The sequence below is a fragment of the Chelonia mydas genome, chromosome 2 (assembly GCF_015237465.2).
Source record: "Chelonia mydas isolate rCheMyd1 chromosome 2, rCheMyd1.pri.v2, whole genome shotgun sequence".
NCBI classification, from domain to species: domain Eukaryota; kingdom Metazoa; phylum Chordata; order Testudines; family Cheloniidae; genus Chelonia; species Chelonia mydas.
This window is the reverse complement of record NC_057850.1, coordinates 99,448,136-99,470,591: the sequence shown is the minus strand read 5'-3', so window position 1 is coordinate 99,470,591 and position 22,456 is coordinate 99,448,136. Positions and strand designations below refer to the sequence as shown.

At 41.6% G+C, this 22,456-nt stretch overlaps 1 protein-coding gene across 12 annotated transcripts in view; it reads right to left on the bottom strand.

The window, feature by feature from the left end:
* ZNF236 (zinc finger protein 236) overlaps nucleotides 1–22,456 on the bottom strand; it is a 171,845-nt gene that overhangs the window by 26,390 nt on the left and 122,999 nt on the right. For 10 of the 12 annotated variants that reach the window (XR_006288620.1, XR_006288621.1, XM_043539993.1 and 7 more), the window contains 3 exons: nucleotides 19,213–19,368; nucleotides 14,115–14,302; nucleotides 5,046–5,177 (listed from right to left, as the gene is read on the bottom strand). Coding sequence is in view for 10 of the 12 variants with exons in the window: in XM_043539993.1 (XP_043395928.1) it covers nucleotides 5,046–5,177; nucleotides 14,115–14,302; nucleotides 19,213–19,368 (476 nt within the window). In the remaining 2 variants the exon portion in view is untranslated. Of the gene's footprint in view, nucleotides 1–5,045; nucleotides 5,178–14,114; nucleotides 14,303–19,212; nucleotides 19,369–19,942; nucleotides 20,179–22,456 lie in introns of those variants that run through there. The other 2 variants (XM_043539991.1, XM_043539994.1) reach the window with 2 other exon arrangements.

Below are 22,456 nucleotides of genomic sequence, written 5' to 3'. Positions count from 1 at the left end.
TCACCATTGAAAGATGGCATGACACCATTGAGGAGGATAAGGAAGCTGTAGAGATATGCTCCTCAAGTCCTTTCATCCTGTCCCCTGAACTCTTCAGAGATAGGAAAGATGGCAGCAGTAGTCGATTAACTCTGGATGGGTGCAATGTCCCAGTGGTGGGGACTGGGGAAGCTAGCTGTGAACAAGAAATGAGATTTTGCCACACACACCTTTCCCCAACCTCAGACAAATCTATTGTCTCCGGTGAAACAGATTTTAATGGAATATCTTAGACACAGAGAAAGGCAGATATCTGGTGTCGATGGGTCCAGGCCATTGACAACCTTAACGATAAGGATCACAACCTCTAAACTATTCCAGTTTTGACCCACATCTCCTTATTTGGCAGTTTACTATTTTTCTCTATACAGATTTCTTTAAGATTTGATTCTCTCTTCAAAGTAATAATGAAATGGAACAGTCTTTTCTGCCTAGATCTGAAAGATAAGTATTACTCTAACTTTTTCTTCTTCTTTTTGTAAAAGTGTATGACAAAGAGGATTAATAACACTACCACCCACTGATACAAATCAAAGTTGTTTTTGGCTGTGGTCCAGCCTCTTGCTGCTCATTTTTTGGTTACTTTTAAAAACCTTTCTTGTGGGGTTCCACAGACCACTCGTGGCAAGGAAAGAACTTCTTCTTGGATGAATAAGACATTACTCCCAAGTCCATGCTTTATGTTAATCTCAGAACAAGAGGTGAAATCCAATGGCACAGTACTCCTTCATACTTTTTATTCTAAAAACAATGCTTTTTCAGCTGCTTGAGCGTGGTGCTGTATGGGGACAACCTAATTGTCAAGCAGCATTTTTTACTGAGTAGTTTCTGAAAGCTTAGGAAAATGGAGAAACTACTTCCCAAAATGAGAGGGAAAGGTCAAGAAGGATAAACAAAGGGAAATATCCCTGCTACTTTATGAGGAATTAAAAGAGGAAAGCTCCAGGAGAACTTGAAATTGCTGCATCTAGCTACTGATGGGAGGCAGAGCTAGCAAAAACCAGAGTACTTCAGGCTTAAGCCCGGAGTTTACTGCCAAAGCATTCAAGCTTCCTACAATCTTTGCACACAAGGGAAAGCTCCACAATAACTGATGGATGGAAGTGTTACACAAAATTAACTTTTCTGCATAGATACTTGAAAAAAATGTGGGTAAATGACACCAGGTGCTACCAGTGGACCAATGGCAAGCCTAATGAGAGTGGAAGGGAGGAAGGCCAGATTGTATGAGACACAACAGAATCCAAATATTCTACCATAGTTCTAGACAACACAAAAGCAGAATTGGGTAAGTGGTTTTGAACAACTCCTAAGCTTTCCTCTATGTTGTCTGGGATACTAGAGCCTAGATCACCATTCTTAACGATCTGCTATTTTAAAGGAATTAATAATTTAAGTGGAGACTGTTACATGTAGTCCTTCCCTTGCATAAACTCAAAGCATTGAGAGTCAGACAGCATTTTTACTGTAATCATACTGTAACTGTGAGAAATTCAATACCCAATAAAAATTTCCTTATCAATTTAAAATATTTCAGTGTAATTCTTTTATTACTAACCGGTACATAAGTGTTTTTAGGGCTTTGAAAGAAGCTCGATGGCCAAATGTAAAGGCGAGATTCAATCTGTTTAGCCCATAGAGGAAAGTCTAGATTGAAATTGAGCCTGCTAAACCACAGTAAAAGGTGTTAACCTGTGTCTAGACTAGGGAAGAGGTCGATATTAGGTCTGGGTTAGCTAAAACATTTTAAATAATCAGGACCTAAACTCAACCACTGAAATTTCCTCATCTAGACAAAGCCACAAACCCCATTTTTCACATATTAGGGGAGATGATGTGCGCCAGAACAAACATTTTCTGTGATGTTTTCTGGATTAATGTGTCGAGTACCACCAACGTTCTCAGAATAAGCCCTCAATTTTGCAAATGTTTACTCACATGCTTAACATTAAGCCCATAAATTGTCTCACTAATACCTGTGGGACTACTCACGTGCTTAAAATTAAGCAAGTGCATAAGCACTTTATTCTTTTAAAAAATGGATTGCATCAAAGATGTTATTAAGCTAACTACAATATGAAAAGCTTGTTCTCTGTCCAGTTTCTTGAATGCAGCTAGTCTATTCCTCAAATGGTAAAATGATTTTTAAGATTTTTTAAGTGTAAAGCAGGTAAGGACTGTTTGCAAGGGAGAAAAAGTTAATTGCCTTTTATAGAGTAACCAAGGAGATTCAGAACATTTATCAATGTTTTGAAACCAAAGTATACCTTATCTAAGAATAAAAACTGATAATTATGATTAGAAAAAGTAATGTGTCATCTATTTGATAACAATATCCATCTGTCTATTTTTACCTAACAGATTTTTTCCCATAGGTCTGGCTTGCATGATTTACAGAAGAAATAACTAATTTAGTGAGAGTGATTTTTTTCCCCTCACTATGTAATACACGAGGAGTTTCTGCAAGAGACGAATGCTCTTTGTAAAAAGAACTGGAAGAAAAGAGTGATAATATATTTAGTGTGACTGTATTTGTGATGTAACCATTTTCTGAAGTGCAATATGATCCACTAAAACAAATTATAGGGCTAGCATTTACATGTGTTAGCTTGTTGGTTTTACAGATCATGAGCCAGAGATACTTGTACCAGATGGAGCTTCATTTCAATATATCTGTAGTTAGTGCACATAATTAAAATGGATAGACAAAAAACCAAAGACCTTCATCTCAAAGCATAGCTAGAAATACTGTTCTTCCATCTCATTAGAGAGAATGTACTTTTAATAAAGCATTTGAACTGGTAATATAAAAAGCTCTTAACCAGCTCAATGGCTATGAGCAATAGGGGTGATAAGAGGGAATGACTCTGTCATACTTCAAAATAAGGAGAGTAAGGCCTCACTTAGAAGAATTCAGTAAAAAGGCATTTATGTAATAGAAATGGAATTTTAACCTTGACCAATACATGCCTTTATCTTCTGGAAAAGAAAGAACACTGGTGGTTAGATATTTTGTGTACATTCAATGGCAATTCTGAGCATACATGTGTATCAGATGCGAGAAGGTGCATAAAGTTCTGGTGTAGTCCGTTTCTGTTTTTTCTTTAGCAAAGGCCACTTGCTCAATAGCAGAGTTAGAAAGTGACACACTTTTTACCAAACAAAATTCACAATTTTTTAAAGGATTTGGAAATGAGGGAGCGACATGCCTATAAACCTGTAGATTGTGCAAGTGACAGGATCTTTTCCATTTCTTTTATTTCTTCAGCACAAGTAAAATTTTCAAATGTTTTAGTGACTTAGAAGTCAAAAGCCCATTTTCAAAAGGGATTTAGGCACTACAGGTGAAATGGTTAAAAGTGCCTATGTCCAATTAAAATTCAATTGGATTTAGATGCCTAAGTTACTTAGGCATTTTAAAAAATTTCACCCCACATCGTTTTTTAAGGAAATAACTTGAGGCTGCTTGAGAGCTTATTTAAAAATTCAGTAATTTCTAGAATGAGATAAACAACTCAAACATGACAGCACACATTAATGTACATGAAATTATTGAGGGTAATCATGACTAAAGAAGATGTATAGAATTTCAATAAGAACTAAACTAGAAAACAGAAATGGTAGATTAAGTTTACTAAAGTCAAGTGCAATGTAAAGCATATTGAAAAGAACAGTTTAAACTGCAAATTTATGCACTAATGGGTCCTAAATTAGCTGTAACCTCTCAGAAAAAGACTGATGTGTGGGCAGCAAAACCAAGATGTCAGCAATGGTTAAATAAAAACAAACATGATGCTACTGTAACCTGTATGAACAGGGAAAGTAGAGAAGAGTATTATACACAATAGGTAAATTGCTGTTACTCTTGTGTTCATATTGGTCACCTCATGGTAAGAGAAAAGGGCAATGAAAGTTATTTGACACACTGCGATGGTGGAAATCACGTATATATCAAAAAGGCTAGGATTAGTTTGCAAAAAGAAGAGAAAAAGGAGATATAAATATTTGTATTTTTAAAGCTTCCATTTTTAAAACAGAATTTTGGACACTACAAATATTCAAAAGCAAATTTAAACCATAACTTATGCACCTTGTAAGAGTGATTAGGCATGGAGTTGCAGAAACTGCATGCATAAATTATTTTTTTGTCATTTGCAATATTAAAAATCTAAGTCTATATGAATTCTAAGACAAAAGCAATGGCAAGATGGAAGTTATGGATGAGAATTCATAATAGTTATTCATAGTCAGTACATTACAGGGATGATGTAATTCTCCCAAAACCGATCATTATAAAGCCAAGAAATTAAGAGTTAAGGTTAAACTTAATGTTATGAATTGGCAATGCACAGACAGGGATACTAAACCTTTACTTGCCCTGTACTGATGCCATACAATTATCACACTATTATGAGTATGGTATTTTCATGGCTGTGGTTCCACATATGATTAATTTTCAAAGATTATATTTTTTCTTTTTTCCCCCACCTTATGGTAATTTGATACAGAATTGATAGAAAACTTGCGATTAATCTTTTAAAAATTATTCAAATGTAATCCATGCACAAGATTTAAGCAAGTTTCAACTATATGGGAAAGTATGCATTATTCTGTTATTAAAATCACAGAGGAGGTTGGAGGGCGAAGATCTGGGAGGCGGAACAGGTTGGAGTACCAACTTTATTTAAGAACCCATTTTAAAGCCTGTACTAGTTAATAGATTTACATGGAAATTCCCATAAAATGTATTCTATACTCAAAAAGTGCTATACTTATCATGAAGATATCAGATATTTTTTTCATAGTTAACAAAAACCCTGAATCCCTGCTTTAAGTGCAAAATCAACCCAGTCTCAACTATAAAGCTAGAGCCTCTGTAATAAGCTACTTTAAGATAAAGTTAAAAAATTATATGAAACTCTCTGCTTCAGGACAAACGGATCATTTTCATATCTGAGTAAAGTCATGTTTTTATACATAAGAGTACACAAATAAACTACATCTACCTGATATGTTATTTCATCAGAGTTTGTAGATGTTGAATGTGGAGTATGGCTCACCAGTATGACTTGTTGTGAGCCCGAACCGCTTTGGCTGGAGAGACTAGAATCTGTGAGTAAAGCGGGGAACTGCTGACCCTATCAAAATAAAATTATTTAAGTGATTGTATTTACAAGCACAGTCAACTGTCATAATTAACCAGTAAATCCTAAAAGAATTATAAAATGGGGTTAAATAGAAACTCATTTTATCACTCAAGACTACTCTTTAAAAAGATTACTTCAAACATCGGTCTGAACAAATCACTTTAAAACAAAAAAACCAACCAACCAACCAACCAAAAAAAACCCCTAGCACTTTCAGGCCAATGGGGGTTAAAAATATATCCAAATAAGCATATCAACTGTGCTAAATCCACATATTTTGAAGTGTCACATTATCTGAAATTAAACCACATAATGTATTATTGCCAACTCCACAGAGCAGGAAGTCACCAGACCAATGGTATAATACATTATATCATTATATATTTTGACCTACCATTTGCATGGTATATCATGACAGATATACCTTGTATAAGCTGTTTGGGAAGCCCACCATTTTTATTTTTCCAACTCAAGATAAATATTTTTAATGCAAAGCTGAAGAGATTGGGGATAACTGGGAACGTAGTTACCTCCAAAGACTGTATGTGTAAATAAATATATATATATATATATATATATATATATATATATATATATATATATATATATATATACACACACACACACACACACACACCCAATCCACAGAAAATAAATAAGCAAACAACTTAGTCCTAGTTCAGCAAAGATAGAAGCCAGCAGTGGTTTTCACATATTAAGATTGAAGGGAAATGTCACAGAGGATCTGACTGTACATTTGGCCTATGTACAACACCTAAATGTAGTCAGTGATATTAACGTCTAACTTTCAAGGACAACAAATGTAATTCAGCTAAAAATTATATGAAGAGGTAAGTTATTGCTGAATGTGCAAATGGTTTTGCTTTGCTACCAACCACTGAAGTCCTTTTTCATGAAGCAATAGGGATTTTTTCTTCATACTACTTGCCAATGCACCTTTAGCTCTATTGACGTACTGGAAAGGTTCCTAAACAGTGGCTCATGAACCACGGGCAGATAGCGTTGGAGAGCCAAGTGGTCACATGGTGCTGGCTTGCATTATTTTTTTCAGCTGCTAACTTATTTTAAAAAGACAGTTACCAACTATAATAAATACTCTCCTATTATTTTCCACAAAAGAAACAGCTGTATTGCCACAGAAATTATGTGGTCAAAAATGGATGGACAGCAGGTTCACAAGACAACATACTAAAGTCTGGTCCACGCTACAAAATATTTTGGAGGCCTGGATCTAAAGTCACTGATTACTGTGCACCAGCGTTTTCAAGATGAAAAATAAATATCTTATTTAAGTCTCTATAGGTTTATTCACATTCACAAATACTTGCTCCTAGAGGAAGGTACCACTGTCAACCTTTATATAATGTGTCTTCCTTCACTATCTCACACTGGTGTTTCTCCTGTTAATTTTCCTAACCGGACATGAAATGGAAGAGGTCACTGGGATTTACTGTTAAAATTTCTAAAATGTGTTCTTGTATTGTGACTAATTTGTCTAATTTTGATTAAGTAGAAATCACTATTACAAACCCAGTGAACTTTCTCTTGTACAGCAGTGTTACAGAGTAGACAGGAGCAAGGAGCAGAGTTACATATCCTACAACACATGGAAAGAACAGTTTCTTGCCTTACAGCAACCGTGACTCTTTGACACGATGTACACAGTGTCAATCTCACTGTAGGAGGCACGCACCTGACACACACAAGACCAGACTATACTGGATATGAGGGTTGCATAGGCATCCTTGTGCTCCCATCTGAGGGATAAATGGTGGAGGGGTCATGACTCTTCCTCAGTTCCCTTGCAACTCGAAGCCCACATTGCAGACTACTCCAAAAAATGGGGATGGAGGGTTGATCATGAAACCACACTGACTACAGCATCTCAAAGAACCACAGTTACTGTAAGATAGGTAGCCATTCTTTTCTCTTCATGTACAATGTGTGTCAGTGCAGATCCCACTGTAAGTGACTAGCAAGCAGTCTCCCCTTCAGATGGTGGGAGTAAGAAGCCACAGCTGTACAATCAAAACCTATGTCTATACTTACGATCCTGTGTAAAGAAGACACTTTACACTCCCACCTAGCATGGGTATAAGTATCAGCATAGTTGACAAGGCACGGCTTAGGTGAGCAGAGTGCCCTACCTATACAGCCAAGATGTATAGCCTACAACTCTCTACGTGCCAAAGCAGCGCTTCCCATGTCTGCACTGCTATTTTTAGGGTCCCTTTGCCTCAGCCTTCCCCCACCACAGTGAAAGGCTATGACAGCGGGGAGGTACCACGGAACAGCTCAGACAACTATCTGCTGCTGGAGCCTTTCACTGTCACGTGTACCTATACCCTGCAGTGTCAGGTGTGAACACAGCCTGCCTTTCACTGAAGCATGTAACTACACATGTAGTACCTGTATTCTACACACTTCCGTAAGTGTAGATATAGCCAAAGATTGCAATCCCACTTTTGGTGTCTGCCCTGGCTATCCTGTCAGGTGCATATTTTTAAAAAGATCAAAATCTCTGAGCTCAGCACATTTCTGAAGCAGGCCAACGAGGTTGCCTGTGCTCTATTCAGCAGCGCTCCTTGTTGTTTAGCAAGACACACTCATTGACTAGCTGGTAACAAATGGTAATGTACTCTGTGATCTGCTTTGAGAGTCTCTGGGAAGATATTGCTTGGCATTTACATACATCTGATAAAGCCACAAAGAGAGACACAGTGAGTTTGAAGGGCTTTGTCCTTCTAAATAGTAAAGTAGGGCTCTGGAGACATCCAGAGTGTGAAATTTCTTTTCTCTTGGAGAAAACAAGTGTGATTTTGAGAAGAAGACTGCCAAGATGAGTGACTGATTCTGATGGAATTCTAAGATCACCTAGGGGATGAACTTGGGGAGGGGACTCATCATTACCACCTTATCCCTGTTAAAACAATGTGTATGGTGTCCAGCCATAAGGGTTTAGATCTTGCTGACTTTCCATACCAACCTGATAGCAACAAAGACGACTGTCTTGATGGTAGGTGGTATAATGAACATTTTGATGAAGAGTCAAAGGAAGGTTTCATGAGCCACAGGAGGGCAAAAAGAAGAGTCAGGTCTCTAACTGGATGTCAGGCACGAAGGAAGCCCTTAATAAATCTCACCACTGTACAGTGTGAAAAACTGCAGCAGCATACAGTCCAGAATCTGGAATCAGGTTTTCAACAAGATTTCCATTATTTTGGGCTGCCTATATGGAAAAAAAAAATCACCATTTGAAAAAAAAAGTTCTGCTAGTTTTCCTGCTCTGCATAAGAACCTCTTGCACCTGCCACAATCTGTGTCATGAATGCTCATCCACACAGTATCCAAGACAGCTGTGTGCAGCAAGTGCAAGTACAGGTGCAGTATCTGTCCAGAGTTCAGAGACACTGTGTCTGGGCAAAGAAGGGACGCATATAGGAGGCTGGCTGGACATCTATAATAGGTCTGACAGACAAAACTGTCCCTGCCAGTTGGGGGCTATCATGATAATGGTAGCCTTGTCCTCTCTGATCTTGGATATTATCCTGGGGATCGGTTGGAAGGCATAAAAGAGACTGAGAGACCACCAAAGAAAAAAAGCATCCAGCAGAGACCCTAGGTATATGTCTCCGTTGGAGTAGAAAACCTTGCATTTAGCACTCTCTATTGTGGCAAAAATAAATCTATGGCTTATTTGGATGGGTCCCCCATCATCAGAATATTGGGTCTAGGATGGATTCCACAGCAGTCATTCATGGTTAGTTACCACACTTCTGCTCAAGAAGTCTATAAGGTCATGGCTGACTTCTGGAAGAAGAAAGTCTGGTGGAAAATCATCCCGCACTGGTAACACTATTCACCAAATTTGATGGATTCCAGATAAAGTGAGGACCATCTGGTACCCCGCTTGCTGATACAGTGTATCACCATCATACTGTCCATCACAGTTTGCACTATATTGTTTCACAGACATTGCACGAATGCTATGCAGGCCAAGCTGGTGGCCCTCATCTTGACGACGCGTAACTTCAGATTGCCTGGTGACCACACTCCTTGTATTTGGAGTTGATTCAGGTGGGCACCCCAACTTGTCCCTGTTTCATCTGTAATAAGCTTCACTGTTAGCAAGGGGGTCGAGGACAAGACCCACCTTTCCTCATATCAAGAGCTTTAGTCACCCGGTAAGTTCTCACAAAACTTGGGACGGGACAGTGACCAACAGGTTCATATTGTGTTTGGATGGGGAATACGCAGTCCTTAGCCAGTGCTGTAATGGCCATAGGTGAAGTCAGGCAAGCAATATCACATAAGTACATGCATGTATGTGTTCTAATAATCCCAGGCATATGCAAAAGTTCATGGATAGTCTCGTCCTTATGTCACACACAAGCAACTGAAGGGATCTCAATTTGTCTTTTGACATGTATGCTTATGATATCTGTGACTTGAGCAGAGTTCCTCTGAATTCTACATTCTTAGAGGGCATGAAAGATGATTTTTCATAGCTCACCAGGAGCCCTAACTGAAAGAACTGGAGGAGATCTTGATCTAGGGTGTCTTGTCTCATCCCGGAATTTGCCCCTGAACAGCCAGTCATCTAGGTATAGACAGACATGATGTCACTGTTTTCTTACAAGTGACACTACCATGGCCAAGCACTAAGTGAATATTCTTGGTGTCATGGAGAATCAAAAGGGTAGAAAGTTGCACTGAAAATGGTTGGGCCCTACTATAAATTTGAGGTTCTCCCAGTGAGGGAGATGGAGAGCTATGTGGAAGGAGGCATCCTGCAAGTCATGAGATATGAACCAGTCTTGAGCTGGGAGCAATGGAATGATAGAAGCAAAGTGTTACTATCCTAAATCTGAGGCAGCATACGTATTTGTTTAGTTTCCTCCGGTCTAAAGACAGGGATAAAGGATAAAGATGGGGAGTAAAAGCCTCTTCCTCTGTAGTCCTGAGGCACCTCCGATATGGCTCCAAGGCAGAGAAAGAAGGCCAATTCTGTTTGTAAAGGGCCCTTGTGAAAAGGGGCCCTGAAAAAGGACATGGAAGAGGAAACAGGGGAGGGAAAGGAACTGGGTAATATAATCTTGAGTTATGATGTCCAGCACCCAATTTATCAGTGGTAATATCCGATCAATGCCCATTGGAATAAGGTTAGAGAGTTTCCAAAAAAGGGCTCCACAGACCTGTCCTGGTGCAACTCTCGTCTGAGTAGTCACATCTGCTGCCATTATGTGTGGACAGAGTTCATGAAAAATGATGTCCTCTACTGTACCTCATCAGCTTCTTGGAAAGGTATTTCGGCTGCCTACAGTAGGACAGCGTGTGCTGTCTTTGCTGGCGCAAAAGGGAGCTCAGTCACACTGGAGTCCTTGAGCAAGCATAAAGGCAGTGTCAGTTTTCTCTCTGATCCTTCGAATGGCAGATCCTCAACCATAGTTTGTACTCCATGAAGAAGGCACACAGCCTGGAGCCAACATGCTTTCCACATTGGCAACACTTAGGCCATGTACCTAGTTGCAGTGCCTGCTCTGACCATAGCTGCTTATAAGGTCATTTTGGCCACCAGCTGAGTTTTCTTTTATGATGTCCCTGAGCTCCTCTCTGCTCTCACAACATTCACTCTGCCCCAAGTTAAAACGTCACATTTGGCTTGGAAACCCTGATAGCCACTTACAATTGAAACAATGCACAGAGTAGGATTTCCCCCCAAACAAATCCAGTCTTTATCTTTTGGCACATTCTTGGCCGAACAAGACTTCTCTTGGACAGTTGAGATCACTAAAGATCCAGCGACTGTGGCTGAGGCAAGGATGCTGCTGGAGAAGGAGATCTTTTCCTCTTCCATGACTGAAACAAGGGGCTTGGAAGGCAGAGACCTGGCAAGATGGACCGTACGCCACAGGGGCCAAGGAGGCATCCCATATGCATCCATGTGGCTGGTAAGTTGCTGACTGGACCAATGCCAGTCCTGGCAGGCCAAAGATTGGGCTCTGATGAATTCCTTGGGTTTCTTGCTGGCACCACTCATGGATCACCTGGGAGGGACAGCTAACTGCTAGTACCACCTCATCACCAGGATGCAAGCTGTCTCTCTCTTTCATGGGTGGCACTGATGGGTAGGGAGCCATAAGTGCTGGGGCCTTGTTGGCCCTGTTGGATACTGCAGTGCTGATGTATGTCCTGGGTGTGGTCCACGATAGTTCACCCAATGCCAGGGTTGATGATAGTACAGGTGCTTTTGGTACTAAATGTAGTCTGCTGCCCTGCAATCTACTCCTTTTCACTCATTTTTCATGCTGGATAAGGTTTATCCTCTTGCCTTCCGGTCTCTTTCTGCATGAGAAGACACTGAGCTTTTCCCCAAACTCCTGTCCCAGTGTTCTGGGTGGCCTGTTTTAGTGTCCTGTTTCAATGTCTGTGATGGGGAGCATGGATCAGCTTTCATGTTGCACTCCCCATCAGTTTCCAGCCCTGGCTGGGGAAGCTAATGATCCAACTAGCAGACCAAATTCAGTGATGAATCCTGGCCATATGCCACCTGAGGCTCGCTGTGTATACACTAAGAAGAACGTCTATGATGTTGACTAATTTATGCTGGCTATCATACATATATATAAAGCATTAAGTATCCATATTAAGCATTAATATAGCAGTTATAAATCCCAAATTAGTCTGTACCTTGGAAATAATCCCGTTCACCTATATGAAATATCCCATACCACCTTGCATTAACTTTGGCTTAGAGTAGATAGGAATATTGTCAGTATCAGGACATATAATTGTTTCCTTATAGAAACAGAAAGGCAGTTACCCTCACAAACCTATTTATCATAGTACAGGCTTAGGAGGTGTCTTCAGATCCCTTAGTACCTGGAATGCATTTACCCATACTAAAGATAAGGGTCCATCATGACCTAGAATGCACAGTGTGTTCAGAACAAAGATAAGGGGCACATCAGAAAAACAAGATAAAAAGCTAATTAGTTGAACCTAGTTTCAAATGAGGAATATGGTTTCTTTTAAGATTGCTTTAGGAGTAGAACTTTGGAGAACACACCTTCTGTAATAAGGTGAACGTAACACTGCTCTACAGGACCTCTACAGGAAGATTGTTGTCATATAGAACCTTTTTCCTATACCATATTAATAAACTTGACTGACACTGGTTATTTAGTCTCTTGACCAACTGACCATACAATTTATCAAAAATGGCATCATCTTTAATGTCAAAAGTTTTGATAGGTTCAATGCTGCAGTTGGTGACAGTGTACATCAGAGGTGGGCAAACTATGGCCCATGGGCCACATCCGGCCCTCTGGACCCTCCTGCCCGGCCCCTGAGCTCCTGGCCTCGGAGGCTCGCACCCAGCCCCTCCCCTGCTGTTCCCCTCCCCCACAGCTTCAGCTCGCTGTGTCGCCGGCGCAACGCTCTGGGCGGCGGGGCTGGGCAGCGCAGCTGCAGAGCCGCAGCCTGACCCGGTGCTCTGTGCTGTGCGGTGGTGTAACTGGCTCCAGCCGGGCAGCATGGCTGCCTGTCTTGTGCTCTGGGCGGCACGGCTGTAGCACCACCAGCCACTGGTGCTTCAGGCAGTGCAGTAAGGGGCCAGGGACCGGGGGGGTGGGGGTTGGATAGAAGGCAGGGGAGTTCGGGGTGGTGATCAGGGGGCGGGGGTGTGGATAGGAGTCAGGGCAGTCAGAGGGCGGGGAACAGGGGGTTGAATGGGGGCAGGACTCCCGGGGGGGCAGTCAGGAAGAAGAGAGGGGGTTGGATGGGGCGGCGGGGAGCAGTAGGGGGAGGGGTTCCGGGGGCAGTCAGGGAGAAAGGGTGGTTGGATGGGGCAGGGCTCCCGGGGGAGCAGTCAGGAATGAGAGGAGGGGTTGAATGGGGTGGCGGGGGGCAATCAGGGCAGCAAGAGGTGGATGGGGCAGGAGCCTTGGGGGGGCCGTCAGGGGGCGAGAAGCAGGTGGGGTGGATAGGGACCGGGGGCCAAGCCACGCCTGGCTGTTTGGGGAGGCACAAACAGCCTCCTGTAACCGGCCCTCCATACAATTTTCGAAACCCAATGTGGTCCTCAAGCCAAAAAGTTTGTCCGCCCCTGGTGTAGATATTAATGTCAGTGCCAGTTGTTTTCTTGATGCAGTCTTCTTTGCTGTGGTCTTGGCATTACCTGCCTGCTTAATGGAGTGCTGGATGGTGCAAATTTGAGCAGTATGGGGATACTAGAGCCTAGATCTTCTGGGTCTCACGTCATTCTCAGACTGTTCTAAGAGATGGAGCTTCAGTCTCGCTTCTCTTGACCTTTAAGATGAGTAGAGAATGAAAGGCAAACCGAGCACATGCTGCTTGGATGAATTATACACCCCAAAACCAGGCAACTGCTGTGTCCGTCTTTAAGAAAAATTAGTCTGTCAAAGGATGGACAAGGCTTGAAGGTTTTGACTCCACCATCTTGAGATCTTTCTATAAAGGGGTATGTCCTGAGGGGGGAGGGGGAATGGGGAGAGAGTGTTGTATAAGGGGATCAAATCAAGAAATTCAGTCTGGACAGGGATTCAATTGCAGTTGAAAATTAAAGAACTAAAAGCTGTTCTAAAGATTGGTTCCGTTTTGCTGCCACTGACAGTAAGAGGAAACTTGGGGAGGATCACGGGAACTCGGGCCTTCACGCTTTCCCATGGGACCATGAGGTGGCATAAACTGTAGCTCCACATAAGAAATTCTGTCATGGTTCTAGACAACAATGTGCACACTGTTAGCAGCAAAAATGTTTATTGCATCTTCACCTACTGTGCGTAAGTGCTAAAAATTACTTTCTGAAAAAACATTCAGACACTCCAGTCCCTTGAGGTTGTACTATTACTTTACCAAAAGAGCAGAGCAGTAAATTGCACTGACCTGTGAAGTGATATTAAGTGTAACTGAATCAAGACCACTAGATAACATGCCCTGAGTATCAGCCAAGGTCAAGGTGACACTACCATCTCCTCCAACTCCCGACGAAGACATTACTAAATTCTGAGCAGAAACTGTGGATTGAGACATGGGTGGTGTTGAAGGAAGATTTCCACTTGAAGTATTAAGTTCTGCAAAAAATAAAAGTATGCACAACATTAAAAAAGGAAACAAGCATCAATCCTAACTACAGAGCTACCTTATTTTAGGTGAATAACTTAGGTGATAATTTCTTGCTTGCTAATTCTTTACTAAGAGTTGGTGGCACTACTGCAGATCTTTCTCCTCTTTTAGTCATACAGGTGGCAAACAACGGGAAAAACAATTTACTTTCTTGTAACTGGAGTTTGCCAGATATGTAGCATCTGTACACAAAGATGTATGTGTGAGAGCCTTGCGCTGTGCTGCATGGACGTGGGTCCATTACAAGCAGTATAACTGAAGACAAGTTTTCAGTGATAGGTAACACACTATGGAACACCCTATCACAGGGGGTCAGAATGTGTCTTCATCTGATCACCTTAGGAACTCAGAGGAAAAACTCACCTTTTTCAAAAGTCTACTTACACCAGAAGCAAAGATGACAACAAAATTTAAGAAACCCAAAGAAAGAACATTCCACCACAAAACAAAAACCAGTAAAAGTGACCAAACATTAGGATAGCAAGAGCAGAGCCAGATCTTATTTTCCTATATAAAAGGCTCAGATATTACAGTGAGATGTGTCCACTCTAATATAAAAATAACAACAACAACATAAGACCAAAATTCTGTAAACAGATTAGTTAATGCATCTGTTTACAGAACAGGGCCCCAAAAATATAAACCTACATTAGAACACATTACAGTATACGAAAATAATAGAAATGTAGTGGCTTGAAATAGCCACAAGGGAGTTCCAACAGCATCTACATAGACAAGCTGCCTAGTCATGAACCAATTTATTCTGAATCTGAAATAACTGGGGCTATGAGAAAGTCATCCTCAAGGTTGAAAACAGGGTGTTCAGAAAATATTGCAATAATCTAAAAGCTGCACTGCCACTATCTAAATCTAAGGAATTCATTTATAACTATTCAGAGCCAGTTCAGACACTAAGACAAAAGGAGACATTACTTACCTTGTATAATGAGCTATTTGAGATGTGTCCCCCACTTGAGGTGTACACACACCCCTGACACATTTGATTGGAGACTTTCAGCAACAATGCTCCTTCAGTCCATGTATGCACCCTAGCCATCTTCATGCCCTGTACTGAGGACACTTAGGATTGTGATTGACAAACTATCCTCAAGTTCTTTTCTACCACAGAAGTCCCAGTGAGAAGAGACACTGCAGCTGAAGTGAAAGGAGGGCGGGCAGTCGAGCACCCACAGGGAGACATCTTGAAAAACTCTAGTTACTGTACAAAGTAAGTAACAACTTCTTTTTCTTCGATTAATGCCCCTATACACACTCTACTTGAGTTGACTCTCTAGCAGTATCCTCTGAAGGAGATGGGCACTCCAGAACCCAGCCTAGAACTGTTCGTAGAACTGCAGAACCAAATGTAGCATCTGTTCTAGAGGCATTCACCAAGGCCTAATGTGTTGAGAAAGTATGAACTAATGCCCATGTAGCAGCTTTGTAGATTTCTGTAACAGGAACATCTTTCAGTATGACAATGGACATAGGTTGAAATCTAGTAAAGTGGGCTATTACCCTATTTGGACATGGCCCATTAGCAGCTGGATATCAGGAGACGATGAAGATGGAAACCCATTTAGAAAGTATCTGGGAGGACACTAATGGAGAGTGTGTAGGGGAGGGCAGCTGGTGGTGAGCGGGAAGCCAGGAGCCTGTGGGGCTAGGGTTAGGTCAATGGAAGTGCTCCTGTTTAGGATGCGCACTACCGACCGAAGGAGGGTAGTATGGACCTGAACCACTGCAGTAATTATGTAAGATGTCTATGGAAAAATTATGATTTGTGGAATATGATTATCCTATTTGTATGAATGCATCATTTTGTATCTGAAGTTCTACATATTAACTACGTACCTGTATTTCAAATGTTTGCTCCTATGGTAGCACCAACAAGGTATTTAGCCAGCACATTGTGAAGGAACTATCCAAGTTGAATGGCCCATCAAAGAACACTTAACTCACAATGAACCATGGAAGACACCTTAATGGACTTTCCTGTGAACGTTTTAATTAGAGTAGGAGTAATGGCCTCTGCTATAGCAAGCATGGACATGTGACTTGCCCATGTGACGCCAAACTCCATCTTGTTACAGTACCTGTATTTTTCCACAAACTGGACAGAGGGCTTTGTTTGAAACAATGGGTTTCCCTCTGCATGGCAGAAGCTATAAAAGGCCGTGGAGACATCTCCATTTTGTCTCTTTCCTACTCTAACTTCTGGACTATGGTTAGAATGCTCCCATGAGCATAAGTTCAAAGGACTGAGGACCTTCCAGTGATTTGGAAGCAACCAGAGACTTAACAAGCCAGCAGTTTAATTTCATCACTGCTACAAGCCTGATCCAAGAACCTTGCAATTATTGTATGTATTTGATTCCTTTAACCACTTTTAACTCTCACCTTTCTTTCTTTTATAAATAAACCTACCGATATTAGATACTAAAGGACTGACAACAGCATGATTACTGGGTAAGTTAGATATTGACCTAGGTCAATGTGGCTGGTCCTTTGGGATCAGAAGAACCCTTTGGTTGATGAAATTTGCTTTAAATAACCACTCTTCATTAAGTCTAGTGTTTTTGGTGGTGATACAAGGATTAGAACACCTAAGGAGACTGCTTTTCTGACTTCTTGTTAGCCAGTGCGGTGAAACATCAGTTTACTTCTGTTGCTGGTCTAGTATATCTTGTGAAAGAATAACCACCAGTTTTGGGGTGTGTTTGCCCTATTTCTCAACAGTTCATCCTGAATTTGGTATTCTCAGTTGTGATCCACTGAGGCATGGTTACAAGAGGTATTTGCCACTAGAAAAACCATTTTCATGGAAAGATTTAGAAGCGTACAAGAAGCTAATGGCTCTAAGGGAGATTATTCAAACCCCATGTTCACACTTAGGAAGAGAGTTGATAACACTTTGATGAATCTGGAAGCTGAAGGATGAGCAAATACTGAAAAACCCTCCACAGGAGAATTAAATTCTGTGATGGCTTCTAGGTGGACTTGAATGGAGCTTAACAAGAGACCTCTTTTCTTCAGAGTGAATCCATAGGTATCCAAAATCTCCAAGATGGAGAATCAACAGGAGAGAGGTGATAGTAAGTGCACCAGTGGTAAAATCGCTTCCATTTCTGAAGGTAATTCATGGTAGACTACTTTCTGCTGTTCAAAAAAAAGACTTCTTGATCCTCTCTGGAACAAGAGAGTTCTAATCCTGAAAGCCATCTAGGTAGCAAGCCTTTAGCCAGAGAGCCTCCAAGCTGGGGTAACAAATGTTCCCCAAATCCTAAACGATGGCTGGCTGGGAGTAGAAATAAAGAAGGTAAGGAAACCATACCTGTCTTGGCCAGGTTGGTGCAATCAAAATTACCATGGTTTGTCCTATTTGTTTAGAACGATGAAGATTAGCAACATTGGAGGGGAAGGTATATAGGAGACTCTTTGACCAGGAAAGGAAAAAGGTGTCCCCATGGAATAGAGACTGAGACCTCTTCTCAAACAGAATTTTGCACATCTGTGGTTGGCAGTACTGGAAAAAATGTCTATTGTTTGGAAGACGCCAGGTAAGGAAAATCTGCTTTAGTATGGATCTCTCAACTTCCCACTCGTGATCCGAGGTGAAGTGTTGGCTGAGGTAATCAGCAATGGTGTTTTAGCAGCTGTAAAAATAACCTGTTGAGATATGGATATGGTGGACTATACACCAGTTCTATTACCCGAGTGCCTCTGAGCACAGAGAAGGGGATCTCAACCCCTTGTTGATTTATGTTGTACATACTGGTCCTGTTTGTCATTAGACAAACAGAATGACCTTCTATCATGCTGGTAAGCATAATGTACTGCCATGACCTCCAGAAAGTTGATATGTAAACTCCTGGGCGGACTATCTACACAGGATAACATGGTCCCATAGATGAGTTTCCCATCCTCAGATGGATTCATCCAAAAACTATTGCGACAGGAGGCGGCAGATAACTGAAGGGAATCCCTGAGCATACCTTGTCCGGATTCTTCCACCATTCAAGAAAGACTAGCACACGGCTGGGAATAAAGAGCAACTTGTTCAAACTCTCTCTGCTGGGGGGGGTATAAACTGTCCTGAGCCAGGCTTTGAAGCAGGGTATATGTAAGCAAGCGTGTAACGTGACAAAGTACACACTGCCACATGCCCTAAGAGCTGCAGGCACAATCTGGCAACGCTGTGGGGATTCATTTGGACTTGAGCTACTAAGTATGTCAGACTGAGAAACCTGTCCTCTGGTAGGTAGGCTCTGGATGTCGTGGCATCGAGAGTGGCCCCTATGAACTCCATTCTCCACAGAAGTAAGAGGGGTCATTTTGCAGTACTGAGGTGAAGGTGAAGCATGTGAAAGAGAAACACAGCTTTCTTTACAGCAGTTTGAACTTCAGCATAGGAACACCCCTTAAGAAGCCAGCTATTGAAATAAGGGAAACAAATTACTCCCCATTGGCAAAGCTGGGAGGCAACTACCATCGTAACTTTTGTAAACACTCTGGTTGCAGAGCAGATGGGCTGCAAAGGACGACTCGATACTGACAGTGGTCCTGACCTATGACAAAGTGTAAGGCTCTCTTCTGAGAGGGCTGTATTGTGACATGAAAGTACACGTCCTGAAGGTCAAGGGTACTCCCTTGTTCTCCCTTGCTCCCTGTCCTGTGGGGATGAACATTTCAATTGATATGAAACATGATGGAGTCAGGTGAGAGAACAGACAAAATCTTGGGCTTTATAATCAGGGAACAAAACGAATTTAACATTCTAGATTTACTGAACAGGCCCAGCAACTATTTTTCCACACAGAAAGTTATTATTTCTCTTAAGAAATTAATTAGTGCTTACCTGAAGCGTTCAGTGATGTACCCTGAGACAGAAGTTGATCATTGCTTATAGTTAACGTAGCACCTGTTGATTGATTGCTGATTGTTGGTGTTGTCAGTCGTAAACTCCCATTCAACTCATTACTTCCAGAAGAATTATGCTGAATAAGATCTTGACCTAAAGAGAAATTACTTCTATGACATCTGGAAACTCCAGAAAAGCAATTTTTTTGCTAATGTACTTAGTACAAACAAGTTCTCATTAAACAGTATTAGGACAAATTGTACATCTAATCAAAAGGATTAATTTTGTACTTGAGGCAATATTAATAAGGAAGACTATGAAATTGTGGATTTTTTGACAGTATACTCCACTACTGTAAGAATATTTTTAAAAGGAGCAGTATGAAGTGTATTATTACAAGTCAATTCCAGCTAAACGTATAAGTTTCCTCAATTTATTAAAATGTAATTGAAAGAAATCTGTATTATGAAACTGATTTATAGAAAAGGGAAACCATTACCAGGAAATGAAGAGACAGTTCATTAGTGCCTGTGAACATACAGAATTGGTTTGCACATGTGAAGATTTTCAGATACCGGGCAGACAAATTTTTGTACACTTAACTACTGAGCTCACTAACATTTAGATATTCATGAGTAAACATGAAGTCTCATTTAGTTAGGCCTATGAAAATGTACTAATGAAGCCATGAGACCCACTACCTGGACCCAGAGCTTAATTGTTGAAAATCTGTCTGTAGATAAAACGGGTACTAGCCTGTTCTGTAACTGTTGTTCTTCAAGATATGGTGCTCATGGTCATTCCACTTCAGGTGTGCGTGCCCAGTGCACCACAGCTGGAGATTTTTACCTTAGACACCCATCAGCGTGGCACATGTGCCCTCTGCTGCCTGATACTGCGATGGATAGTATAAAGGATGGAGCTGTCCCCAGCAATGCTCAGTTCCTTCTTACTGGACAGACTCTAATATAGAGGGGAAAGAGGTGGGCGTCATAAGAACAACAGTTACAGAACAGGTTAGTAAACATTTTTTCTTCTTCAAGTGATTGCACATGTCCATTCCACTTCAGGTGACTCACAAGCAGTTCAGTTTGGAAGTGGGATCAGGATCTATCTGAACAATAGTGGGAGGACTGTTCTTCCAAGCTTGGCATCATACCTGGTATGCTGATATGGCATAATGAGATGCAAAGGAATACACTAATGAGCAAGTTGCAGCTCTACAAATGGCTTGTACAGACATCAGATCTGTTACACTGGTAATGTGGTAGCACATTCTTATAGAGTCCTGCACTTAGGACGGAAGAATCCAATGCACCGCTACAGACTAGGGACCGAATGGCTAGGCAGCAGTTCTGCAGAAAAGGACCTAGGGGTTACAGTGGATGAAAAGCTGGATATGAGTCAACAGTGTGCCCTTGTTGCCAAGAAGGCCAATGGCATTTTGGGATGTATAAGTAGGGGCACTGCCAGCAGATCGAGGGACATGATCATTCCCCTCTATTCGACACTGCTGAGGCCTCATCTGGAGTACAGTGTCCAGTTTTGGGCCCCACACTACAAGGAGGATGTGGAAAAATTGGAAAGAGTCCAGCGGAGGGCAACAAAAATGATTAGGGGACTGGAACACATGACTTATGAGGAGAGGTTGAGGGAACTGGGGATGTTTAGTCTTCAGAAGAGAAGAATGAGGGGGGATTTGATAGCTGCTTTCAACTACCTGAAAGGGGGTTCCAAAGAGGATGGCTCTAGACTGTTCTCAGTGGTAGCAGATGACAGAACAAGGAGTAATGGTCTCAAGTTGCAGTGGGGGAGGTTTAGGTTGGATATTAGGAAAAACTTTTTCACTAGGAGGGTGGTGAAACACTGGAATGCGTTACCTAGGGAGGTGGTGGAATCTCCTTCCTTAGAAGTTTTTAAGGTCAGGCTTGACAAAGCCCTGGCTGGGATGATTTAATTGGGGATCAGTCCTGCTTTGAGCAGGGGGTTGGACTAGATGACCTCCTGAGGTCCCTTCCAACCCTGATATTCTATGATACTACGACAGGAGGAAATTCATGACAAGATTCTCTGAGTTGAGACTGGAAGAACCTTCTGCCTGTCTTCGTATGCCTCAAACACTTATGATGATGACCTAAATGGTCTAGCCCTGTCCAAGTAAAAAGCTAATGCCCTCATGTGGTATGCAGTCTCTCCTCACTCTTATGAGAATAGGGTTTAGGAAAGAAATTTGGTAAGTATATTGCTTGATTAATTGGAAGTGAGACACTAATTTAGTCAGAATTTTCAGATGTGGGCTAAGTATAGATTGCCCTTGTAAAAGACTGTATAAGGTGGCCCAGCTACCGAGACTTGTAACTCTAGCACCCTTCTTGCAGAGTTAACAGCCATCAAAAAAGCTACTTTCACTAACAGAAGTAACAAACAGGTAATCAATGGTTCAAAGAGTGAACACATCCACTTTGTTAACACCAGATTCCAGTCCCAAGAGGGACAGGATCCTCTGCTTGGGGATATAACCAGTCCAGTCCCTTTAAGAATCTGAGTGACATTGGACTGGAGAAAACTGAGTGACAAGCAATTGGAGGGTGGAAAGTGGAGACAGCTGCTAGGTGAACCCTGATAGAACTAATGGAAAGACCTTGCTGTTTCAGGTGCAATAAAATAGTTCAGAACAAGCTATATAGAAACCCAGTCTGGTGAACCTCCTTTCTGCTGTGACTACCAACAGAACTATAAGAAGAACTTAAATAGGTAATTGTACCTAACAGAAGGCTTTCTGCTGTTCAGGAGGATGTTTTGTACATCTCTTAAACAGAACTCCTGAGAGGTTAACCATGAAGCATCCACGCCACAAGATGAAAAGCATCTGGGTTGGGATGAAGCGAGTGACCACAGTCCTGTGAGATTTGGTCTGATTCTGGAAGAAGTGTAAAAGGAGCCCTGGTTGAGAAGCTCAACAGGCTGGAGAACCAATGCTGATAATGGTAAGCATACATTAGCTTGTCTTTCCAGAGTAATAGGAAAGCTTTCATCAAAGACCCTTGAATGTTATCTGCTCTAGAATTAAAAAAAAGTTAAAAAAGGATGTCACTTCCTGTTGTGATGAGTTGCGAACAGGAGGATGCGAGGAACACCCCAGGTTTGAAAAATCAGTCTTACTATATCTGGCCAGAGAGACTACTCATGATCTCTGTGGAAGATCTGCTCAAGGAGGCTGCCAGACTGTACTGAACACCCG